Source organism: Seriola aureovittata, chromosome 6, assembly GCF_021018895.1.
Source record: "Seriola aureovittata isolate HTS-2021-v1 ecotype China chromosome 6, ASM2101889v1, whole genome shotgun sequence".
NCBI lineage: Eukaryota > Metazoa > Chordata > Actinopteri > Carangiformes > Carangidae > Seriola > Seriola aureovittata.
Genome location: NC_079369.1, coordinates 16719717 through 16740916, shown reverse-complemented (window position 1 = coordinate 16740916; position 21200 = coordinate 16719717). Strand labels below are relative to the sequence as shown.

General features: G+C 42.2%; 1 protein-coding gene across 12 annotated transcripts in view; it reads left to right on the top strand.

Annotated features, from left to right (window-relative positions):
- The window catches only part of ptprsa (protein tyrosine phosphatase receptor type Sa), a 232879-nt gene that overhangs the window by 107706 nt on the left and 103973 nt on the right, over positions 1–21200 (top strand). For all 12 annotated transcript variants that reach the window (XM_056377819.1, XM_056377815.1, XM_056377818.1 and 9 more), the window contains 2 exons: positions 7268–7413; positions 10278–10419. In XM_056377819.1, the coding sequence (XP_056233794.1) occupies positions 7268–7413; positions 10278–10419 (288 nt within the window). The remainder of the gene's footprint in view (positions 1–7267; positions 7414–10277; positions 10420–21200) is intronic.

Genomic DNA, 21200 nt, shown 5'->3' with positions numbered 1-21200 from the left:
GGTCCAGGACTGACGGACAGGCGGCTCTAGCAGCTTGCCGGATACTGCAAGCTAGTAAATCTCTACACTTTAGAGGTCCACATGGCTGTAGTTCACTGTCAGCAACATTTCTCTGCCCTGCTGGTCCACCTGACTTTTTATTAGCACCACGCAGCGGTTTCACCTGAGAAGTTTTGAAATATCTAAAGGTAAATCATATTTAAAGTTCAAATTAAGTATAGTGCAACATGGAAATTAAGAGGTGACACGTATAAAAAGTCAAAGGAAAGTCCTGTACAAGTTCAGATGCCAAGTTACTCCACCCTCTGTTCACTGGTTGTTGTTGTTTTCCCCAAGTAGTCAGTTCCGACAGCGCCCCTGTGTGTGTCATGTGTCTGCTGTTTAGCTAATATGAAAATGAAGTTTAATCTCAGTCTGGATTAGTTAAGCGCTAAATCAGCTTCTTTAAAATTGGTGACACACGGTGGTTCACATTGCTCTCTTCTGTAAACATACGAAAAAAGATAATTTCTGCCAGAACATATAGACAGTTCAGTGCTGGTTGAGATAAAGTGGCGGTGAGTGGGATGAAGATATGTGGAGTTAGTCATACCTTTTTTAACTAATTGCAGCAACTTAAAAAAAAAAAGTGTAATATATAGTAAGGTTATTCTCATCTGCATCCTCACTGTGACGACACCCTCCACCCAGACTGCCACATGAGAGACAGGGGAAAGTGGGATTAGTTTGCTTATAGCGGCACCTCTAATAGTACCAAATGTTCTTTTCAGACGTTGTTGGTAAGAAAAAAAGGTCTCTATGTGCTGTGAAAGATACCTATTTGTAGCAAGATGGATAACAAGTGCCCTTTCCCCAATTTGCTGCCTATCTCTGCAAATCACTGAATGGCTGTTCGTCATTTTGTCTCCCACTTTGCTAATTCAGTGGATAATGGGTCCTATTTATGACCTGAGAAGCTTTTCTCCATCAATTACTGTATTAGTCATAAAGGCAGTCCCCTCCCTCCTCTAACGCTCCCCCATTCCAAACGACAACAGTAAAGTACTGTAAATGGAGCCGTCTCATATTCACATACCCGCCTCCCACTCTCCACCACTTTATAATCACAGAGCTGGTGTATTCTGTCTTATCAGGTCCAACAGAGGTAGTGGCCAGTAGCAGGTGGTTGCTGTATTAGCTAAACAAGCGTCTGTATGCACAGTGTGAATTTTTTTTCCTTCCTGCTAGCCGGTCGCGTTCGCATGGATCTGTTCTATTCTCGGGGCCTTGTGAAGATTGTCGGGCCCCCAGTGCTGGTTATTTTAGCTCGGACCATATCCCCCTGCCAGGCAGATAAAGACAGGTCTTGTGTGCTTATCTGGGTAGTGCTGTACCTCAGTCTGTCTGAGGGGAGCTTGGGGAATACAGAGAGACTTTGGCAGAAGGGACAAATGGCCACTGCGGGTGCAATGTCCTTTCAATGTCATCTCTGGTAACATAACGTATGCTGGTTTTTGGAGACTTTTATACGAGGTACCTCACAGGAAAAGAAGTGTATACGTTTTTAGAAAATGTGGCTCTGGTGGGAAGCGAAACCCCCAAAAGGTCTGAATTCTATGCACCGCGCACACAGAAAGCAGAGGACATTCTAAAGTACATTTTATAGTCATAAAAAAATATCTGTATTGTCGTAAGTCACAAAGGGGTTTTACCACACCAAATGCGTAGGGGGAGCTGTTCTGAGATACAAATTCTAAAATAGGAAAAAGAGGTTTCATGAGAAATACAGTTTTCATTTTTATGACATTAGCATTATACAACACAGAAGTAAACGGAATACCTTCATCTTTTCTATGATCAACTCAGTTTTATGTGAATTTACCAGGAACTGAAATATGATATAACAACAGCCAGTGTGTGTCAACCTCTGGTGATGAACATAATGAACCACGTCAATGCGTGTATAATTGTGAAAAAGCTCATCTGTTGACTAAATGGAGATGTAGATATAGATGATATAGATATAGATGGTCTATGCCATCGCTTATTATTGGTAATTTTTTCTTAGGCAGTTTAAGCCCTTGCCCCACTGAACCTTTTCTACCTTGCAATTACCGGCCATGTGGCAAGTATGCTGAGAAAAAGAAAGGTTCAAAGTCAACAGTAACTGGCAGCAGAGGCCCAGAGGTACACAGTGGAGGAAAATTGAAAAAAAAGGTTAATTACGCTCATCATGTGTTCACACAATCACACACTGCATACCTTTTAGTAATTGCACCATAATAGACATTCATGCGCCCACAGCCAGTGGCTGGGGGGTGTTTGATGGCATACATGTGCATGACACACACGCACATGTCGTGCTATGTTTACCGTACACACAGAGACAGAAGCACAAAAACACATTCTAGTACTTTTTTTTTTCTTCTTTCCATTCACTGTATATCTATTTAAACACACGTAATTATTTGCGTTTTATTCTCCTCACAAATCAAGCTTCAGGCTGCAGTTCATGTTGACAGTCAGTCTGAATGAATAAATCCTGGCATCTATACTCTTTACCCAACCTGGGTTGATTAGAAGTTAAATCATGCTGATGGAGTTCAAACGATATTAAACGCACTACCTGAATAGTATAAAAAAAAGAGCAAAATTAGAATCAGCAGCAGTAAAAGTTTGTGTGTGTTTGTGAGAAAGAGAAATAATGCCCCTTTCCCATAACTGGGCAAGAGGGAGACAGCAGAGCCCAAAAACAGAAACCTGTCTAAACTTTTTCGGTGCTTATGTAATATAATTATGTATAATTCTGTGGCTTGCAGTGAAGCCTATGGAATTTCACTTTTAGACATATGTCTGTGTGAACGGGCGAAGGCCAGAGATTAACTTCTGACAGCAGTCGCATATGAATGTGTCAAATGTCGGGGGAATTCGCATTCTTTAGTCTCCCTTTCTCACACAACAAACACAAAGGCGCACAACCTGTTTCTATGGCTCAGATAGCAAGCCACTTTCCTGGTTTCTTTCATTGACTCTGTTTTTGTGCAGCTGTGTGCTGCCTCACAGCTGGTATGATGACCATGTGAGATACTTTCAGGGAAATGTAGAATATCAATCTAAAAATGTATCAGGTTCTTTTACTATTTTCTCATAGTTATTGAATGTTGCTTTAGAGAGGCGGTTTTGGTCTTTTAAAAACAGACTTGTGTTGCTCGTACTTAACAATGTGACCGGTGGCCAGTGTATATCTGCTGAACATAAGGTACAAAGATAACAGCTGTAGTTCACAGGGATTGTGCAGGGCGCACAACAGACATTTACATTTACAGTATCTCCTAAATGCATTCAGGCAGAAAGAAGAAGAATGAAGTCGATTAGCAGATACAGGTGAGAATCTTCTGCTATGGGGAGATGTAAAGAAGAAATTAGACTTGATCTGCTATGAAAATGTCATTTATCTATTTAATGTCTGTATAAAAGTCCTGTGAATCTCATGTTTTCGTCTGTTTGTTTTCGAGAAAAACAGCAAGCAATAACTACAAATAAAAAGAAAGAAGACCACAGGATAAAAGTCACTAAAACTTTCTTTTTTGATGAAATATTTATCTCTTTCAGTCCTGTGCTCACCCTTCACATCATCTCTTCTCGTCCCTGCACCTCCTGTCACCTTCTCTTCTCTCTTCTTTCAGCTTTCGCTTTACCACTGACCTTGCCACCTCCCACTGCACTCCTCTTCCTCTGTCTCATTCTTTTTCATTTCATACATATTTCCTACCAGGCCCTAACTTTAAACCTTCCTGAGGTAATGTTGAAAACTGTATTTACCACATTATGAAAAAAAAAATCCTGAATCTGTCAGGAGTTAAATTCAGACTGACATGTGGCCAAGCACATTTATTGTACATCTCTCTCATCCTATGGAGCAAGAGGAAAAGAGAGAGAGAGAGAAGGCAACTGGGTGGAAATGTCGAATGGTCCAGGGGAAAACTAATCAAAGAGCGCTGGCCTTCAGCAGAACCACTGCCACAGGCCTGCTCTGTGTAAATCCCTCTTCTGTTTCGACAGAGGGCACATTGTAAGTGGAGGTCAAATGCAGAGGAGCTGTGTTGTGTAAAGCTGTGTCGCGCAGTTTCAGAATGGAAATTGAGAGTATAAAGTGCCAAAAGGGATCATTGTATGCACCAGATAAAGTAGACCTATTCCTGTGTGCTAGAACCTTTGTAGTAAATACACAATGGATGGATAGTGACTTATTTTATTATTATTTTAGGCTGTCTTTGATTTTGGTGTGGAACATATTTGCAGTGGGGTAGTTTATACCTTTTCAAAAATTCATAAATGCCCTCCATCTTCACAGAAATGCGTGGGGTACTTACATTTCTCCACTTCCCAAAAATGGCGGCTTCCAACTCGAGCTGCTCCTCTGCTGACAGTTTGGTTTTTAACACAAACTCTCAATAAGAAGTGAACATTATGGGATAATAATTATTGGGCAATAACAGAGACTGCTGCGCCGAACAGACAATAGATATCCATCTTCAGGGAGTTGCTCACACAACACATTCCAAACAGATCAGATAGCCGTTGAGGAAGATGATTGCGTGATGTATTCATCACTTTTGCGCTCGTAAAGAAGCTGTACTGATTAAACACGCCGATGCATGTAAACACCAGACCGTATTAAATCACATCCCGTGACAGCAGTGTTGACCAGAAATCTTCAGTCAGAATGATTTTGATCAGAATGGAAAAGAAAGTAACTGCAGCTACTGAGAGCAGTCCCTCAAACTACTGCCACCACATATAACTCAAAAACACTTACAGTAACTTACCATAACTGCAATGTCATGTCACCCACTCAAAAATGACTGTCCAATATAAGTGGAGCTCTCATTTTTAGACCTTAATGGGCTATCTTAAATATTCGTTTACAATATAGTATTGAATAATAAGATACTGATACTTAATAGAGGATTGTCAGGTTGCAGAAATCATCCTAAAACATTATATCCTAAAAACCTTTACACCGCATTAGGGAGTGTGACTTCCTCAGAGGTTATTTTAACAGGTGTAGAGTTGGATTCAAAGAGGGCTAAGAAATATTTTGAAGAAGGAGGAACAATCAATACGCTTTCATTTGACCATCAGAAGGCCAGGAATCAATATTTCTAACATTAAAATGATTGCCAGCAACACATCCCTTTAATACTTCTTATTAAAGTAGAAGAGTTTCATCCCTGCCCTGTGGCTGATTTATTTAGCTCAGTGTGTTGTCCATCAATGTCCAGCGCTTGCGGCCTGTCCGAATGATGTTTCATCATGTATGACGGTTTTATTCACATGCACCGCGAAGGCAATGCTTTTAAAGTAAAAGTACACTTTTTTTAGCACGTGTTCCACTACCACTGCCCTTGTAGTCAGTGTCATGTTTTACCCCTTGAGCTACATATGCATCAAATTACCTCAGAACAAAAGGATAATAAAGCAGACACAAATCAAAGCAAGATAAGAGTGACTCGGCTCATCTGCAAGTGAGCACCTCTGGCTGCAGACTGCTCGTCTCAAACATATTACAGCAGTAGTAGTTTCAAGTGGACAGCATTTGTTTGACCATGAGTAGCATAATGAGCACGTACCTTTTACCTTCAGCAGTAATCTTGCATTTGCATACATTTAATTTTGGAAAATGACAGTTAGGTTTGTCTCACAAACTCATAAGCAGGGCAGGATCACGTTTTCGGTGTCGGTTATGATGCGCGTAACCACTCATCCTTTTAGCGAGACCATTCTACATGGGCTAACTAACCATTAAGCACTAAGTTAAGTTAGTTTGTGTATGTCGTTGTAATATTTGCATCAGTAACATTTTGGGTGTTAGTTGGAGGCGATGAGATGAACTTTATATGCGGTGCCTCTGCTTTCCCGAGGCAGTACTCTCACCCTTCTTTTCCGTTCCCTTGTCTTACACTATTTCTCTTTGCCTCGTTCTCTCTTAAAATACCCACTCTCTATCTCTCCTCACCCTGATAATGAATGCAGGAATTATCCTTCATATGTGTTTAGCTGTGCCTGGAGACTGGTGTCGGCCCATGGTCCCTTAATTATTAATTTGACGTTATGCGCTGGCCGTTTGATCATCCACACATATCTGTATGATTCGGATTTAACAAGTTCCCCAGGAGACTATGTTTTCTCTCTCTTTTCCTCTTTCTACCAGGCTTGTTGTCTGTAAATGTACTGCAACTGCAGCGATTAGGGGAAATTTTTTTTTTTTTTAATGCCACCACCCAAAGCACAGAAATTACTAACACATGATGGACAGTTTAATGGCAGGATCTCAGTTCTATGAGTGCATAATTTTTTACTATGTGTGATCCACGTGAGAATTGAACTACTGATTGTGGCTTTGTCAGTGCAATTATCACTTCTCATTTTTGAACGCTTTATTACAATGTCATGCAAATTAAAATAAAAACTCACTTTTACCGCCTCATCTTCTTTATGTCTCTTTCCGAGGGTTTGCTCAGTATGCGGTGGTATCCAGACTGCCTTTCCCTATGGGGCCGTATTTTTTTCTTACTGATCATCAGCACCTTGGCACGACATCAACGTATAAATTTACAGTGTCTCGATCAACACACAAAGCTACACAGCATTGAAAGTGAGCTACTAGATGGGGAACGCCATAGTTATTTAATTTCAACCCAGGTTTGTACTGCGGGGGGTAATTCAGAATGAGGACATGGCCCAGTGATTAAAGGGGCCGCCCAGTCAGAAAGAAAGCGGCAGGTTCAGTCACCACAATGGCCATCAAATCCCAAATGTTCTAACTGTGGTACACATGAGATTTGAGATGGGATAGATAGGTCGCCATCTAACCATAGTAGCTCATCTATCAATCCAGTATCTGTCTGTCTGTGTATCGTCTGTCTGTTGAGGTATTTATTTAATTTTCTCTCCATGACTCAAACTGGCTTTCTCCCTTCCTTATCCGAGTCTGCTCTCTGCTACAGAACAGTGTGTGTGGGTGTGTGGTACAGTGAGAACTACATAAAGATACAGGAGGCGTTGCAAGAACAGGCTAGTGTGGATTTGTGTGACATTACAGAGTTGTGTGTCTATGTGTGGATGTATGTGCGTGCACTCAAATTGACATTTGGAAGTCTTGTACTTTGTAGAAAATGTAATTTAATAACTCATTTAATATTGTCTTCAGAGGAATGGAGTTAGCTCCAGTGGCGCTAATGTCTCTTTCTTTCTCTCTGTCTCCCTCCTCTTCCTCACTCCTTAGCACCACCGCGGTTCACTAAAGTTCCCGTCGACCAGATTGGTGTCTCGGGGGGCGTGGTCTCCTTTGTCTGCCAGGCGACAGGCGACCCCAAGCCGAGGGTTAGCTGGAACAAGAAAGGCAAGAAGGTCAACTCCCAGCGCATCGAGGTGAGTCCATTACTGCTGCACACCTGAGGTGTGGAGGGCCGACTTTGTGGTTGGTAACAGGCCATTCCTGTGGCTGTACTGTCACGCAACGATATGGAATAAGATGAAAAACTAATTATATCACAGTAGATATTCAAAGCCAGTTCTCAAAAGTTAAGGTGTCTAAAATTTTATATATCATATCTGGTTATTCCAAAGTTTATTTTGTGAAATAACAACAAAAAAAAAGAAGAAAAAATGAAATGCATACTTGAAATGCATGTCAGTAAGCATTAACAAATCGGAGGAACTGCTGTTCACTGATAATAGTTGTGACTACATTATAAATTATGCTGTAATCTTGCAGCTGTGTTTACCACTAACAAATAAGATTTAGCTGTATTGACAATTTTATGCTCCAGAGACGTTACTAACACATATCTTACAGTTTACAGAGCGAAGTCAGTTAAAGCATTAAGCTTAAATGATCTTAGCCCCCACGTTGCACTCTTTTAACCTTCATTTGTCCACACATGCTGTTTTTTCATCACCACATTCACATTAAAAGCACAGCCTTCTATTGCAATTGGGTTCCCATGCCGTCGTTTTTGAAAAGGGTGTTTTCATTTGCTTTCTTCACCCACAGTTTTCACAAATAGTTCTGGACAACAGCTACCGATCTTTTCATGGACTGGCTGTGCTAACCTCTGAGTGATGTGCTGGTCCTCCATTAGCTACAGTTGCCCAGTAATGCAATGCAGAGCTCTCCCATTCCTCCGATTCTGTTTCTAGCACTGGGCTTTTCTTTTCTGCATGCAGCCCTGTCTGTGTGAATGTGTCTTTCTGTGTGTTATTCATGATGTTTGTTGTTCAGTTCTCGGCAGGCATCCCAGATGGCATCTCTAAAAGTCTTGATTGATGCTCAGTGTCTCTTAATTAAAAAGTTGCTTTTCGTTAAGGATGACGGCAGTGCGCAGAGATAGACACACACACACACACTCCAGCATGAAGACAACCACAGGGGAGGGGGCTAAAAAGAAAAAAAAAAAAAAAAAAAAGAAATGACAACAACATCAACACAGGGGAAAGCAGCATCTCAACGGAGGACAAAATAAAAAGACAAGTCGTGTTTGTACGTTCTCTTCTCTTGCATGCTAAGTGGGAAACAAAGCCAAGGGCGTAAAGCAGCCCGCCAGAACGGACGCTTCTTTTCCTCCGTTTAGCATGAAATAAAAAATTTGTAAAGGGGTTTTGAAGTAGTTATGATTTTTTTTTTTTTTCTGTTCTACCCTCTAGACAGCTGCTTTGATATCGATCGTGATGCCGTGCTCTGCAGTGTTTTTAGCCTAATTAACGGCTCAGCTCTGAGATGTGCAGCAGTGGAGCAGCGGGGCTGCTGAAGACTTGTACTTGTATCTCAAAGTCATGTTTTGCTCAGAGATCTCAACAGTGAACCCTTCGTTGAGATGGTGTAAGCTCCTCTGAGGAAGGAGGGATATTGGTAGAGAAGGTTTGCAGTGAGACTGACAAACAGGTTGGCCATCTTCTCTAACGCTTCATCCATCCAGAATTAGAGCAAAAGTGATAAGTTCTGGAAATGACCGTCTGTACTGAAAGAAAGGGGTAATTGGTTCAGAAATCCCACCATTTAAATTCTAGTCGTTTACCCAAGTCTTGAGGTTCAGTTTCTCACTGTAGGATACATGGCTGTTGGTGTATTCATTTTAAAAGAGATCAAACCTGCGGCCTTTCAGATGTCGGCCAGTGGCCAGTTTCTGAAACGACTATGTCAGAACTGCCCTGCTGTCAATCACACCCACTCACGTCACATTTTAAAAGACAGACAAGTTTAAAAGGTCACTAAAGGTAAAGTAGCTCTACTGATTGCAATGAGGACACTGTTAAAATGGATTTTCAGTTATAAGAAAATTCACTTATTGGCAAGTTCAGACTATTTCAAATGCACTCCATTGTTCTCAACATCCAAAACATCAGGATGCTGATATCCAATTAGTCTGAATTAGGAAACTGGCAGTCAAGCAACATAATTACTTCTGCTGGCAAGTTTTATGAATGATACACACATTTGAGAACTCAATGTGCGAACTTTTATCTATATTGGAGAATTAATAGAAAAATCATTCAGTTACTGTGAGAAGCCTGAGTTTCTGTCCCATAAAAAAAAGTATCATGACAATTCAAATACAAAGGGTTTTAATGTTTATCTAGTTCTTCTTAAATGCAATGATGGCAGTATTTTCAGTATTCTGAGAACATGTTGTGTTCTGGGTTTAGTTTGAGTTTGTTTTAAAAAGCGCTTTCAACAAGGTTCAAAACAAAGGGCTTTAAAGAGAACAAAGGGCATAATTACAGATAAAAAGAAGAAATGAAAACACACAGAAGCAAGCGCATCACGCATAAAGATATGGGACTGGAATTCTGTGTGTGTGTGTGTGTGTGTGTGTGTGTGTGTGTGTGTGTGTGTGTGTGTGTGTGTGTGTGTGTGTGTGTGTGTGTGTGTGTGTGTGTGTGTGTGTGTGTGGAACGAGAGCGAGTGGAGGTGTGTTTCATTATAGCTTTATTTACGAGGAAGCCTATAAAAGACAAGAAACACAGTACCTTTCCAGCCAAGGATATCTTGTTCTAACTCACTTCTGTACGTCTCAAATTTAGGATCGACGTAGGGAAGCGGATTTCCTCTCAACCTTATACCTTACACATTGAGACAGCTGACACTAAACAAATGAATGTATCTATGAGACAAAAGTTAGCACTGATACCCTGTGCTAATACTCGCCCACACCAGGCTGCTTGGATTCAAAACTATTAGCATTTCTACTGGAATCCCAGAAGTGTCTAACCTAACCCTATTCCTTACCACACAGACGATTGAGTTTGACGAGGGTGCCGGCGCCGTCCTCAGAATCCAGCCTCTCCGAGCGCCGCGTGATGAGAACATCTATGAGTGCGTGGCAGAGAACAGCGAGGGCGAGATCACCGTCAATGCCAAGCTGTCCATTATTCGAGGTGAGTCCTGCATTATGAAACACTGTGCGGAGGGGTAACTGCAAAATAAATCATTAAAGTGGACATCCGGGAGCTCCTCAGGTTTTTTTTTTTTTTTTTTTATGATGACATCTTGCCTTGGAGTTTTTTAACTGCACTTGACAGTAAGTGAGGGCTGAACCTTGAAGTCTTTCTGCTTAGAATCCCTGTAGGAAGTTCCATTTGAAGCCGTTTTGACTTTTAGCTGTAAGAGCTGATTAGCTTGCGTTGCGCTGGAGTTGTCACAAACATTGGTTTATAAAACAACATTTTAAAATCATGTATGTTGTAAAATATACAATTGTGTACTTCACTTTGTATGTCACCACATAATGATTGCGTATTTCATCTTACATGATTAAGTGGTGGTGGATTATTTTCCAAAACTTCCATCACAGCCTAAAAGAGGCTCGTATTCACTTGCAGCAGATGGGAGAGTGTGCAGGCTGTTTATCAAGAGTCCATCTATTTGATGCCACTAATCAACTGTACATTCATGTAAGAGCTGAACCTCTATTTGCTTGTGATGAAAACCCACAGGGTCCCTGAATGAAAAAGATTGATTGGTCACCCATAGACAGGCAGGGCACAGGGACTGACAGATGTGTCTGGACGCACATAGTCACACACACACACACACACACACACACACACACACACACACAGAGAGTCTCACACACAAGCAGGTGTAAAATAACAAAACCGTCTGATATGTGTGTAGATGAAATCAGCGAAAGCTCGGCTCTGTGGACTTTTATTGAGAGGTTTCTATAGGTGCTGGTTTAGTTTCAGCAAAGACGTTATTTGTTTAGCTCAAGCGTAGAGGTCATGGAGGACAGTATCAAAGTCGGGCAAGTATGTGGTCACACACTCGCGCGTTCTTCTCTCTCAGTCTACCTGACTCTGTGTGCCTCACAAACATAGACAGACACACACCCAGCGTCTTCTCTCTTCTTTTCTGTTCTCTCCTGCCGCCATCTGCCATGTTTCCAGGGTTGGATGAAGCTGAGCTATTGCTGGCTGGCTGGCTGGCTGGCAGCACACGAGCTAGGCCTCCCTGGCTGTCAGATGCATGTTGGAGCAGGGATTGGAAGCCTGGCCCAGCATCCTGGGTTAGTTATTGTTAGCAACAAACCCCCCACCCTGCAAGCATGTTGTTGGGTGCTAGGGGGTGGTGTGAGTGCCTCAGGCGCCCTTCAAAACTTGATATACATTTTGAAATGTGATACCTAAACTTATATATATATATATATATAACTTATATTAAATTATATGTACATTCACATTTGTGACAGTTTTACTCAGGTCTTTGCCTGGAGTGATGTACACTGAGTGAGCAGGGAGCAGTTTGGAGCTGTACTGAAGGACTTTTGTGTCAATCAAGTCCGGAAAAATCCCTTACAAAGAAACAGTGGACACACAGATAGATTGAAAACAAGATATTGAAAAAGCACACCAAAATTTAAACTACAAGGCCAGGCATGGGCACATCAGTGTGTGCAGCGGTGTGTGTATGTTGGTGTTTGAAGGAGTACAGGGCAAACCCAGGGCAGTCCACAGGACCAGAAAGAAAATGAAAAGTTCTTGGAATCAACTCGACAAGGTTTCCTCAAGAGCCCAGAGGAAGACGGCAGCTCTCCTGCCCAGGCAAGACCGAACAGCGAAGTGAGGGGTGCCAGTGTGATGACGAGAGAGTGAAGGTGCAACATGAGCAGCAGAGGAGAAGAGCAGTACGTTCCCTCTCTCTTAAATGAGGTCGGGCCCCGCTGCATTAATCCATTGGCTTTCAGAAGGCAGAAAGATGGAGAGTATGAGAGAAGAGAGATATAATTTCATTCACAGAAAACACAGAAATGCAATGGTGTAGAGAGAGGTGAGAAGTGAAAATGGGTAGAAAGTGAAAAAAGTGAGGGTGGATGAACGTAGATATGGAAGTGGAGCAAACCAGAGGAACAAATAGGAAAAGAAAATGGAGAAAAGTTGGCTAGAGATGAAGGGAGACAACGGGGTGTTGCGGACGATTGGCAGTGTAGAACAGGTGAGGAGGACAATAGGCAAACATGGGTTCTTGGAACAGGGGCAAAGGATTATGGGATATGGGACAAGGCACAAGGGACACATCCGCAGTAAACAGAGGGTTTGTGGTCTGGGATCTGGAGAGGCAGAAAATGGGTCGCCACGATGGGTGACTTGGCCGGAAAGCCGTGGCACACATTTATAAGAAAATACAGCAGCAAGCACCACACTCTCCCACATATTCCTGTTAACAAACACACAGAATAACATACACATAAACAAACATACATGACTTATACATCACTGTCATGCTTGCATGGATGCATCACGAATCTCGCTGGACATTGAAATGAATGTGAATACTGACCGTTTCGTATGTCTGTGAAGATTCTTGGTTACACAGCTCACATGGTGTATTCAAATAGCTTCTTTATTAGATGAGAGGTGAAAAATCTTCAAGAACCTCAAGCAAGTCCAGTAGCCTTTCTATAGAAATGTGAATTGTCACTTTTCGGCAGACATAAACACACAGAACGGTGCAGTATACCAGCTTTTTCTGTCCTATTGTGAACTCATCTACCATGACAGCAGGGTGCTCTGCTCGGAGTTTGAAATAAAATTAACAACAGCACAATGTTTACTAGACACACACACACACACACACACACACACACACACACACACACACTGCAATGCCTGTCTACATTGGCAAAGCTATTCACACATACAGCAAAGATATACACACATATGCGCAGCAATTTGCATGCACATGACCACATCCAACACATTGTGCACATCCAGCAACTCACATCTATAAAAAACTTGCTCACATACCAAGATAAAGACATTCTGAAACATGCAACTACTTCACAAACCCACAGACATTACGTCACACAAAAAGATATGCAGCCTAACCAGAAACCCCATCTCCATAGTCTTATTTTTTATATATATACTGTACCGTGCCAATGACAGAACCCCACCCTCTCTTCTGTTGTCTCTACTCCGTGTGTGTGTATGTTCGTGTGTTTGGGTGCTTATGTTGGTGGCAGAGGCAGGGTGCGTTTAGCGCCGACTGTGACACCTCTTTGGCTGTTGCTCCACTGCCTCAGCTGAATACCTAAGATGGGGGCCATCTGGCTCCACTAAGACTTGCACACAGTCCTCTGGGAGTCCTTGGAGAGGGACTGACAAGAGTATGAAGCACACTCTTGAGATCTGACACAACTTGTAGCTTGCTCTAGGTTTTTTTTTTTTTTTTTTTGTCACAGAAATATTTTTCTTTTCCTGTATTTAGGATTTGCCTGTTTTTCCAGGGAAGTGTTTAGTGTGTCAAACCGGTGGCATTGTTGCCACTGGGATACTGTCAGTTCATGCTGTTGTGAGGAGATCATGGGAAGCTACCCTGCTTTGTGTGCTTGGCTTTTTAAACTGCTGCAGTCTTGAGCCCTGTGATTACTGTTGCAAATAGATTCTCCCTTGAGGCATCCCACGGAGCAAAAACTGTGATTGATGAGATTTGATCTGATATTCATTTCTTTTTTTATGTTGAAAAAGTTGTTAATATGATGTGTCTATCACATTGAACAGATCACAGCATGGCAGAGCTGCTCTCGAGGCAGAAATAATAGTATTGGTTGAGTTCAACCTCGGTCGTGAAGCCACGGAGCTGCTGTTTCTCTCACGTAAGCTCTGGGCTGTTTGAACCAGCAGGCAGCAGAGACTCACATCTAATACACATTTACACGTACACACACACACACACACACACACACACTCACACAGGCAATTCAGCTTTCAGGTCTGGATTTATGCCACATAACACGACCATAACAGACCTAGCCATGACCTTTATTTGTAGCCGTGCACCTGTGTGCACACGCACATACTCACACTCACATCCTGCTTATTTTCTTCGCCACTCCCAACCAGGTGGAACCAATTAAACTTCCCCTTCTCCCTGTCTCCCATCACTCTGTTACTCTCTCCAAAACCTGTCCAATCCTCTTACTTTCGCCCAGTGTATGCCAAGTTGCAAACCTGGTTTCCATCCACAGCGCTGATGTTTTTTTTTCTTTCATTTTACCTCTTACCCCTCCTACCCTCACCGCACCACCCAGCCCTCCCCTCCTCCTTGTTCTCTGGTGAAAGGTTCCTGTTAAAAGTACAGAAGGGAAAGGTAAATATCAGGTCAACATATACATGTAGGTCTAGTATCTGTAAAGGTTGGTTTGATTTAGAGCTGTCCTTTCAGTTTACAATTACTGGAAAAGAGAATACAGTACCATGTCCATTTGGATGTAGCTGTGTCAAACCATGTTAAGAGGAAGTTTCTGACAGTTTTCATTGTTTTTTTCGTTTTTTTTTTTTTTTGGGGGGGGTGTACAAGTACATTTTTGTTTTCTTACTGCGGGTGGATTCAGGCATGTGCCGTTTCATCTGCTGGTTTCAAGTAGAACTGGAAACCCCGCCCATCTGCTACAGAGCAACACTGTGCCTGGTCAAGTCAGGTTTTGGACTATCACCCAGGGGGAGAGAAGGGCGTGGTGTGCCCACCGTGTGAGCAGACTCTCTCCTAATTGGCTGCTCTCTCGGGATGGAGCAGGTAATAGTGAATTTTAAAAGGATTCTGGTTCGAGATTCTGGGCGAGTGAATCGTGGGAGAAGGGTTGAGAAACGGTGAATCTCGGGATGTGGGGGCAGGCAATGAGATATGGGGGGGGGGGGCAAGAGAGAAGGAGAACTAGAGTGAAAGTTAAATAGACAGAGTCAAATCAACCTCTCAACCGATAGTGTTTCAACTTTGCTTTTGGTGCTCCATCTACCTCTTTCTGTATCTTTCTGTATATCACTACCATTATGGTCCAGGCTTTCTGTCTCTCTCTCTCTCTCTGTCTCTCTCTCTCTCTCTCTCTCTCTCTCTTGCACAATTGCTCTGTCTCTGCCTGTCTTATTTCATTGTATTTCATTGAGTTATGTGTTTGAGAGAGTAAGTGCAGCCTGTTGCAGTGGACGGTATATACAGTAAGTGGATGGTGATGAATCAGTTCAGTACACAGTATTTGTATGATACAACCACGTTTCCACTACATTTTAATTAATGAAATACAAATTCAGATACATTACATTACTAACAATACAATTGTCTTTCTAAATGAAAAGCAGTCACACAACTGAAGTATACGGTATAGTAACTGAGTATCCTATTTAGTTATTTGTTGTATTGCTCCTTTATTGACAGCATATCTTAAACTATAGGTACACTACAGGTAAATATCAGATCAACATACTAAAGGTATAGTAAAAAAACCTACACATGAAAGTACTGGGATAGGAATTCAGCTCTAATGGCATACAAGACTGAATATATTCACATTACATTAGGTAATATTACGAAGTGTTCTGATCTTCATTGCTTGTAGCGTGAGTGTGTTTGCAGTAGAAGTTAAGAGATGTGAGATCTCTCTTCGTGTGTGATGCAATTCCATTTCAAAATTGGTTTGTGCTTTAAAAGTCTGAGCCTGAGCTAAGACTGAGAGGAAGAGACAGTTTGAGAAAAGAGAAAACGAGATGATAGAGAGACAGAAAAAAAAAAGAATTTCTCCTCCTTGCTGTTCATTTCATCAGTATTCCCTGTACATATCAACCAAGCACCAGCGCAAACACTCATTTAGATTCGTGAAATATTCCCCTTGGGTTAATTCATGACCCTTGTCTCCTAAAACTTACTTTTTGCAAGTTTCTCTGTTTTTACATGTATATACAATATCGATATAAATATATATATATATTTTTTTTTTGCACTCATTTGCTTTTGGTCAGTTTTTCCTCTGTCTTCTCTCTCTGTAGTGCTAATGCACTGCTGCTTTTGCTGTTGAAGGGTTGAATGCTTATTTTATTGTGTTTATTTGAGAGGAAAAGGTGAGTCCAGGGCATCGGTCAGGCTGGATGAAAAATTAATAAGACACATAGTGAAACATGAGCAGATGTGTGGGTGTGTGTGGGTATAAGAGAGGGAAGGAGAGAGGGAGTTTGTTTCCCGTTTCCTCTGTGTGTGTGTGTGTGTGTGTGTGTGTGTGTGTGTGTGTGTGTGTGTGTGTAGTAGTATACATGCTGACAGCTGAGTGTTTAAGTCTGTTTTTTTCTGTATGTGTGTATATATGTGTGTGCAGGAGAGAGAGTGAGGGGGACAAAGTAAGAGAGAGCCAGCCAGCCAGCAGGCAGGCAGGCGGGCTGTGGCTGCCCTGTAATGACACAGTGAAGAATAAGCTTGGCAGTATCAGCAACAGATCTGGCTGTTTTTCCTCTTCCTGTTCGCCTGCCTCTGAGGTAACCTCTGCCCTCTTCCACTAGTCTCCACGCCTATAAAGAGAGCAAGAAGCACGGGAGATAATATGCAGAAAAGAGTGGCAGAAAGGTGAGTAGAGCAAAGAGGTAGCTAAGAGAAAAAAATATTTATTTAAAAACACAATGGGCTGAGTGTTACTCATCTAGGGCAGCAATGGAGGCAAGCTGCCGGCGCAAAGCAGCGTCAAGCGCAACGCAAGTATGTTTGCTAGTTTCAGACCAGACCAGTTGTCATTTAAAATCAGGTGCTGTCAGGTGCATTGCTGGTGAATTGCTGTCTTGAGGCAGTGGAAAGCGATTGCGCGATTCACCAACAAAAACCTGGTCTGAAGTCAAAGGTGCTGTGTTTCACTGTTATTTTATGGGTGCATTATCAAGAGAGTAATATGCTCCTACATAGGTGGGTGCACGATCCACATATACTCTGCCTGTAATGCACAAGCAGTGTATGCTGAAAATGAGCTTCAGATTTTTTGAATAAGTCAGGTGGAACATTATACAGCCCTCAGAAGGTCGGAGCATTGTTTGTGGCATATCGTGGGTTACATAACATTGCCATGCGTCATGGATGTCTCTCGGACGTAAATGAGGCTCCGCAGAGAAGAGCTCTTTCGTACTAACTGGTAAATCATCACTTAGACTAAAATTTTCCCACCACAGTTTCATAATTAATCAAACATTCATAACAGAAAAGATGTCTATGGTTGTGATTTGTGCCATTGCTTCTTTGTAGAGCTGTCCTCAGCCCTTCCTTGCCCCTCAGGGCACGCAGAGCTGCTGCGTGCGTGTGCTTGGACCGGGCTCACTGACCAGTCACAATATGTAATCAACTCACCACAAATAGAATCTAATTCTGTGTGAAACACTGCGCTACTATAATAGCAATAGCGTGCCTGACTTTTTAAGGAAATGGGAGATGACACTCTGATTGGTTATGTGACTTGGTCAAAATGTTGACTTTTTCCACACTGAGGTGCTATCGTGCATCTCAGCTGCACATGTTCTGCTTGTCTGCCTTCCGCTATTTCCATTTTTACCTACTAGCCAGGACAGCTTTGAAACGCGCCATTTGGGCGAAAGTAGCCACGACATGACGCCTATGTGCCGGCCTCAGATAAAGCGAAAAGAAAGATGGCATGTTGCTCTTAACAGATCCTGCGCCCTGACATACCTCATGTGACTAAGTCCACACTGAGCTAATGTGCTCTCTGTTGTTTTTGCTTACTGCATTATCTCCAGCCTGTCCCTGACGAACAAGACAATTCTCATTCCCGAGCAGCACTCACAGCCTCCACCAGTAAATTATACATTTGTTTAGTGCTGTTAAGAGCTACACCTATCAGCAAAGGTTACCTGCATTTTTGCATGAGGCACCTTTTATCATTATTTTTTCACTTGCAAATGATAAAGCATATGCTCTCCCTTTGAGCGCACGATCACAATGACTAACATTTTAGTTCTTGTCTTTTTGTGGTTGTTATTTGGCTCTTTCCTGGCTCTGAGGAGAATTACATGTGCAGCAATTTCTGTTTTTTTGTTCTGTGATGATGCTCATGATCTGCTACTCCTCGCTGTGTTGGGATTCTTTAGCTCTTATTGGTGTTATTGGTGTGTAGTAGAGGGCAGGCTTGGTACAAACAATAAATCAATAGGCAGATCTTGACCAAGTGGATGGTCCTCATGACTCTGATCTCTTATTGGAAGCTTACGAAGTTTTGTATTTTTTCCTCAGTAACATTCCTTTTGCTGTCCTTCAGTGACTCTGATGCCTCCTTTCCTCTTTTGGAAGATATCTCCTTACCCACCTTTCACCTTTCCTCCCCCTGCCCCACTTCATATGTGCATATTAGCATCTGTATGCCTGCCAGACTATTGGTAGCCTTATATCTCCCCTACTCTGTCTTCCTCTATTCTTAAAAAAAAAAAAAAAAAAAAAAAGTTCCCTCCAGAGGAAATTCACTCAGATGAGAGTTTATGGCCTCGGAATCCTTTGATCCTCCGAACCTCTAATGCAGTTATCATGTGTGATTGGGGGATGAAGAAGAGGGGCACAAGCTGAGTGGTAGCAAGAAAGATAAAGGAGGAAGAGGGCGAGAGAAAAGATGTGGTGTGATGGAGCGGGATAACTGGAAGGAGCTAACCTTTAGCCAGGGATGGCTGGCTCCTGAACTTTCACTATCAATTTCATATAATTCCTGCTCAGGGAGAGTGACCCTGGCCACCCTGGACATCTGGCCACAGCCAATATACGGCACTGTGGTAGAGTAAAAAAGAGGGAGAAAAAAAAGAAAAGATGAAGAGGCAAGGAAATGGAGAGCAAATGGGAAAGCAGAAGAGAGGTTAGGCTTTGACTGACTGGTTCATTACAATGATAAGCGTTCACTGGTTTGATTGTCCCTGTGATTCAACCTGTGGCAGGAAATACCCTTATGTTTCCTCCCGTATCAGTTCAATTCATTATCTCTTCTCTCTTTCTGTAAAACAGCCAGCTTCCCTATGTAGAACCTCAAATATAACAATCATTTCATGTTACACGTCCAGAAATATGTAGAAATCTACATATAATTCAACTATGAAATCAGCAGTTAGATTAGTAGTTAGCGTTCCAGCAGCTCTACTTTCCTTCATGCCTTCATGTCATTATATTTCATTAGATTTGCACCAGTATTTTGGTCCCATGTGGTTTTGTTGTATAACTGAGGAAATGTAAATCAGTTCTCTGCAATCTGCAGTTACTTCTGGTCAGAGTATGTGCACATGCACATTTTCATATTAATGTGTAGTTGGACGATCGGTGCAGCTGGACATGGGATTTACTTGCCCGTAATGGTTTCTAATTAATCTGACAAGACAACAAAACAAACATATAATGATAATGATAATAATTGCATTTTGGAACAGTACACGAAATGAACAAGCAATAATAATGTGCAGAAATCAAATTAACTGTGCAAACTACACTAGGATAGCACTTTTTGCTCCACACCTAATCAGAGAATGAGAGCCGGGAGAAAGAAGTGGTTCCTGTGGAAACGCTGAGAGTGGCGACCTTTGGAGTGGCCCAACTCATGCATAAAGAAGAGCAAGGGGATATGGCCCAGACCACAAGCTTCATGCATATACATGAGCCACCAGCCCAGGTGACTGAAGTCGTACAACACAGAGGTCGTGCTGTGAGCCCTACAGGATTGGCTAAGTTGATGTGACTTAAAGTCCTGCTCGCTTCAGGGCCGTGCATACGCCACCTGTGGTAAAACTTGGATGGAACGCTTAACAGCATATTTCTTCTATGACAAGAGAACGCACCTCAGCTAAGACTGAATAGAGGAAAGACAAGAATTATATCCCTGTAAATGTGTAATAAGTCTCAAACAGCCAATGCTTAATACAGAAATATATTCAAATTTTCTAAAACCAATGACTTTATCATGTGAATATTGTTAGGGCGCTACATCTTAGTGAAATGTAAAGTGCACTTATCAGAGGGACAAATAGAGTGTGAGGGAAATAGCAGTCAGGGAGAGGCCTGTTGGAAGATGCTATCCAGGACTTCTTTGTGATTACAAAGCCTGTGTTCTGGAGTGCAGCCCAGATCCAACTGGATTTAACAGCAGCTGTTCATATTTAAAGAACATTGTGCTCCTTGGCCCTTAAAGGGCAATGCCACATCCAACATGTGTTGCTCAAGCCCCCGTCACCCCCTCTGCCCACAAACCCGTTCACCCACATTTACCGTCGCATCCTTCCATCCAAATACTTCAAGTTCAGTTTAAGCATTACATCTCTGTGTGAACGGGGGTTGTTACTGCTGAAGGGGACATTGTGTTTTCTTCATTCAGTACATGCTGTATATGTTTTTCTTTTTCTTTTCTTTTTTTTTTTTTTTGCTGATTCCTTTTAGCGACAGAATTCTCTGTCCAATGCTGCCTTACAGCAGGAAATCATGGTGAAATTGCAGCTGAGGTCTTCTGTACATTTTTCCTCCTAACAATCCTGCTTGTTACTCGGCTTTATCAGCATTCTACCCACAACCTCTCGGTCTTGTCATCTTTTTTAGTGACTTATTTATCCAACACTCTAACTCCAATCTCGCCCTGGTGAAGGGCACATCCTCTGTGACCCTTACTGCCATGTCCACTTGTTGTCTCCGTGTCTCGGAGTGACATTAAGCAATTACCAAGGAGTCATCTAGCTGGCTCTCTGCTCATTTCTAGCCACCTCATATTCAGAAATGTTGCTCTGCTACCCAAAGGTTCCTCCAAACCTGTCATTAGTGACTTAATTGCTCTAAGCTAATGGCCCACCAAGACTATGACCTCACACCTCAGCCCCACCCATCCACCTCCTTCAACATCCCCCTGCAATTAGTGTCAGTCTTTGTTTGGGAGGTTTTGGTATTT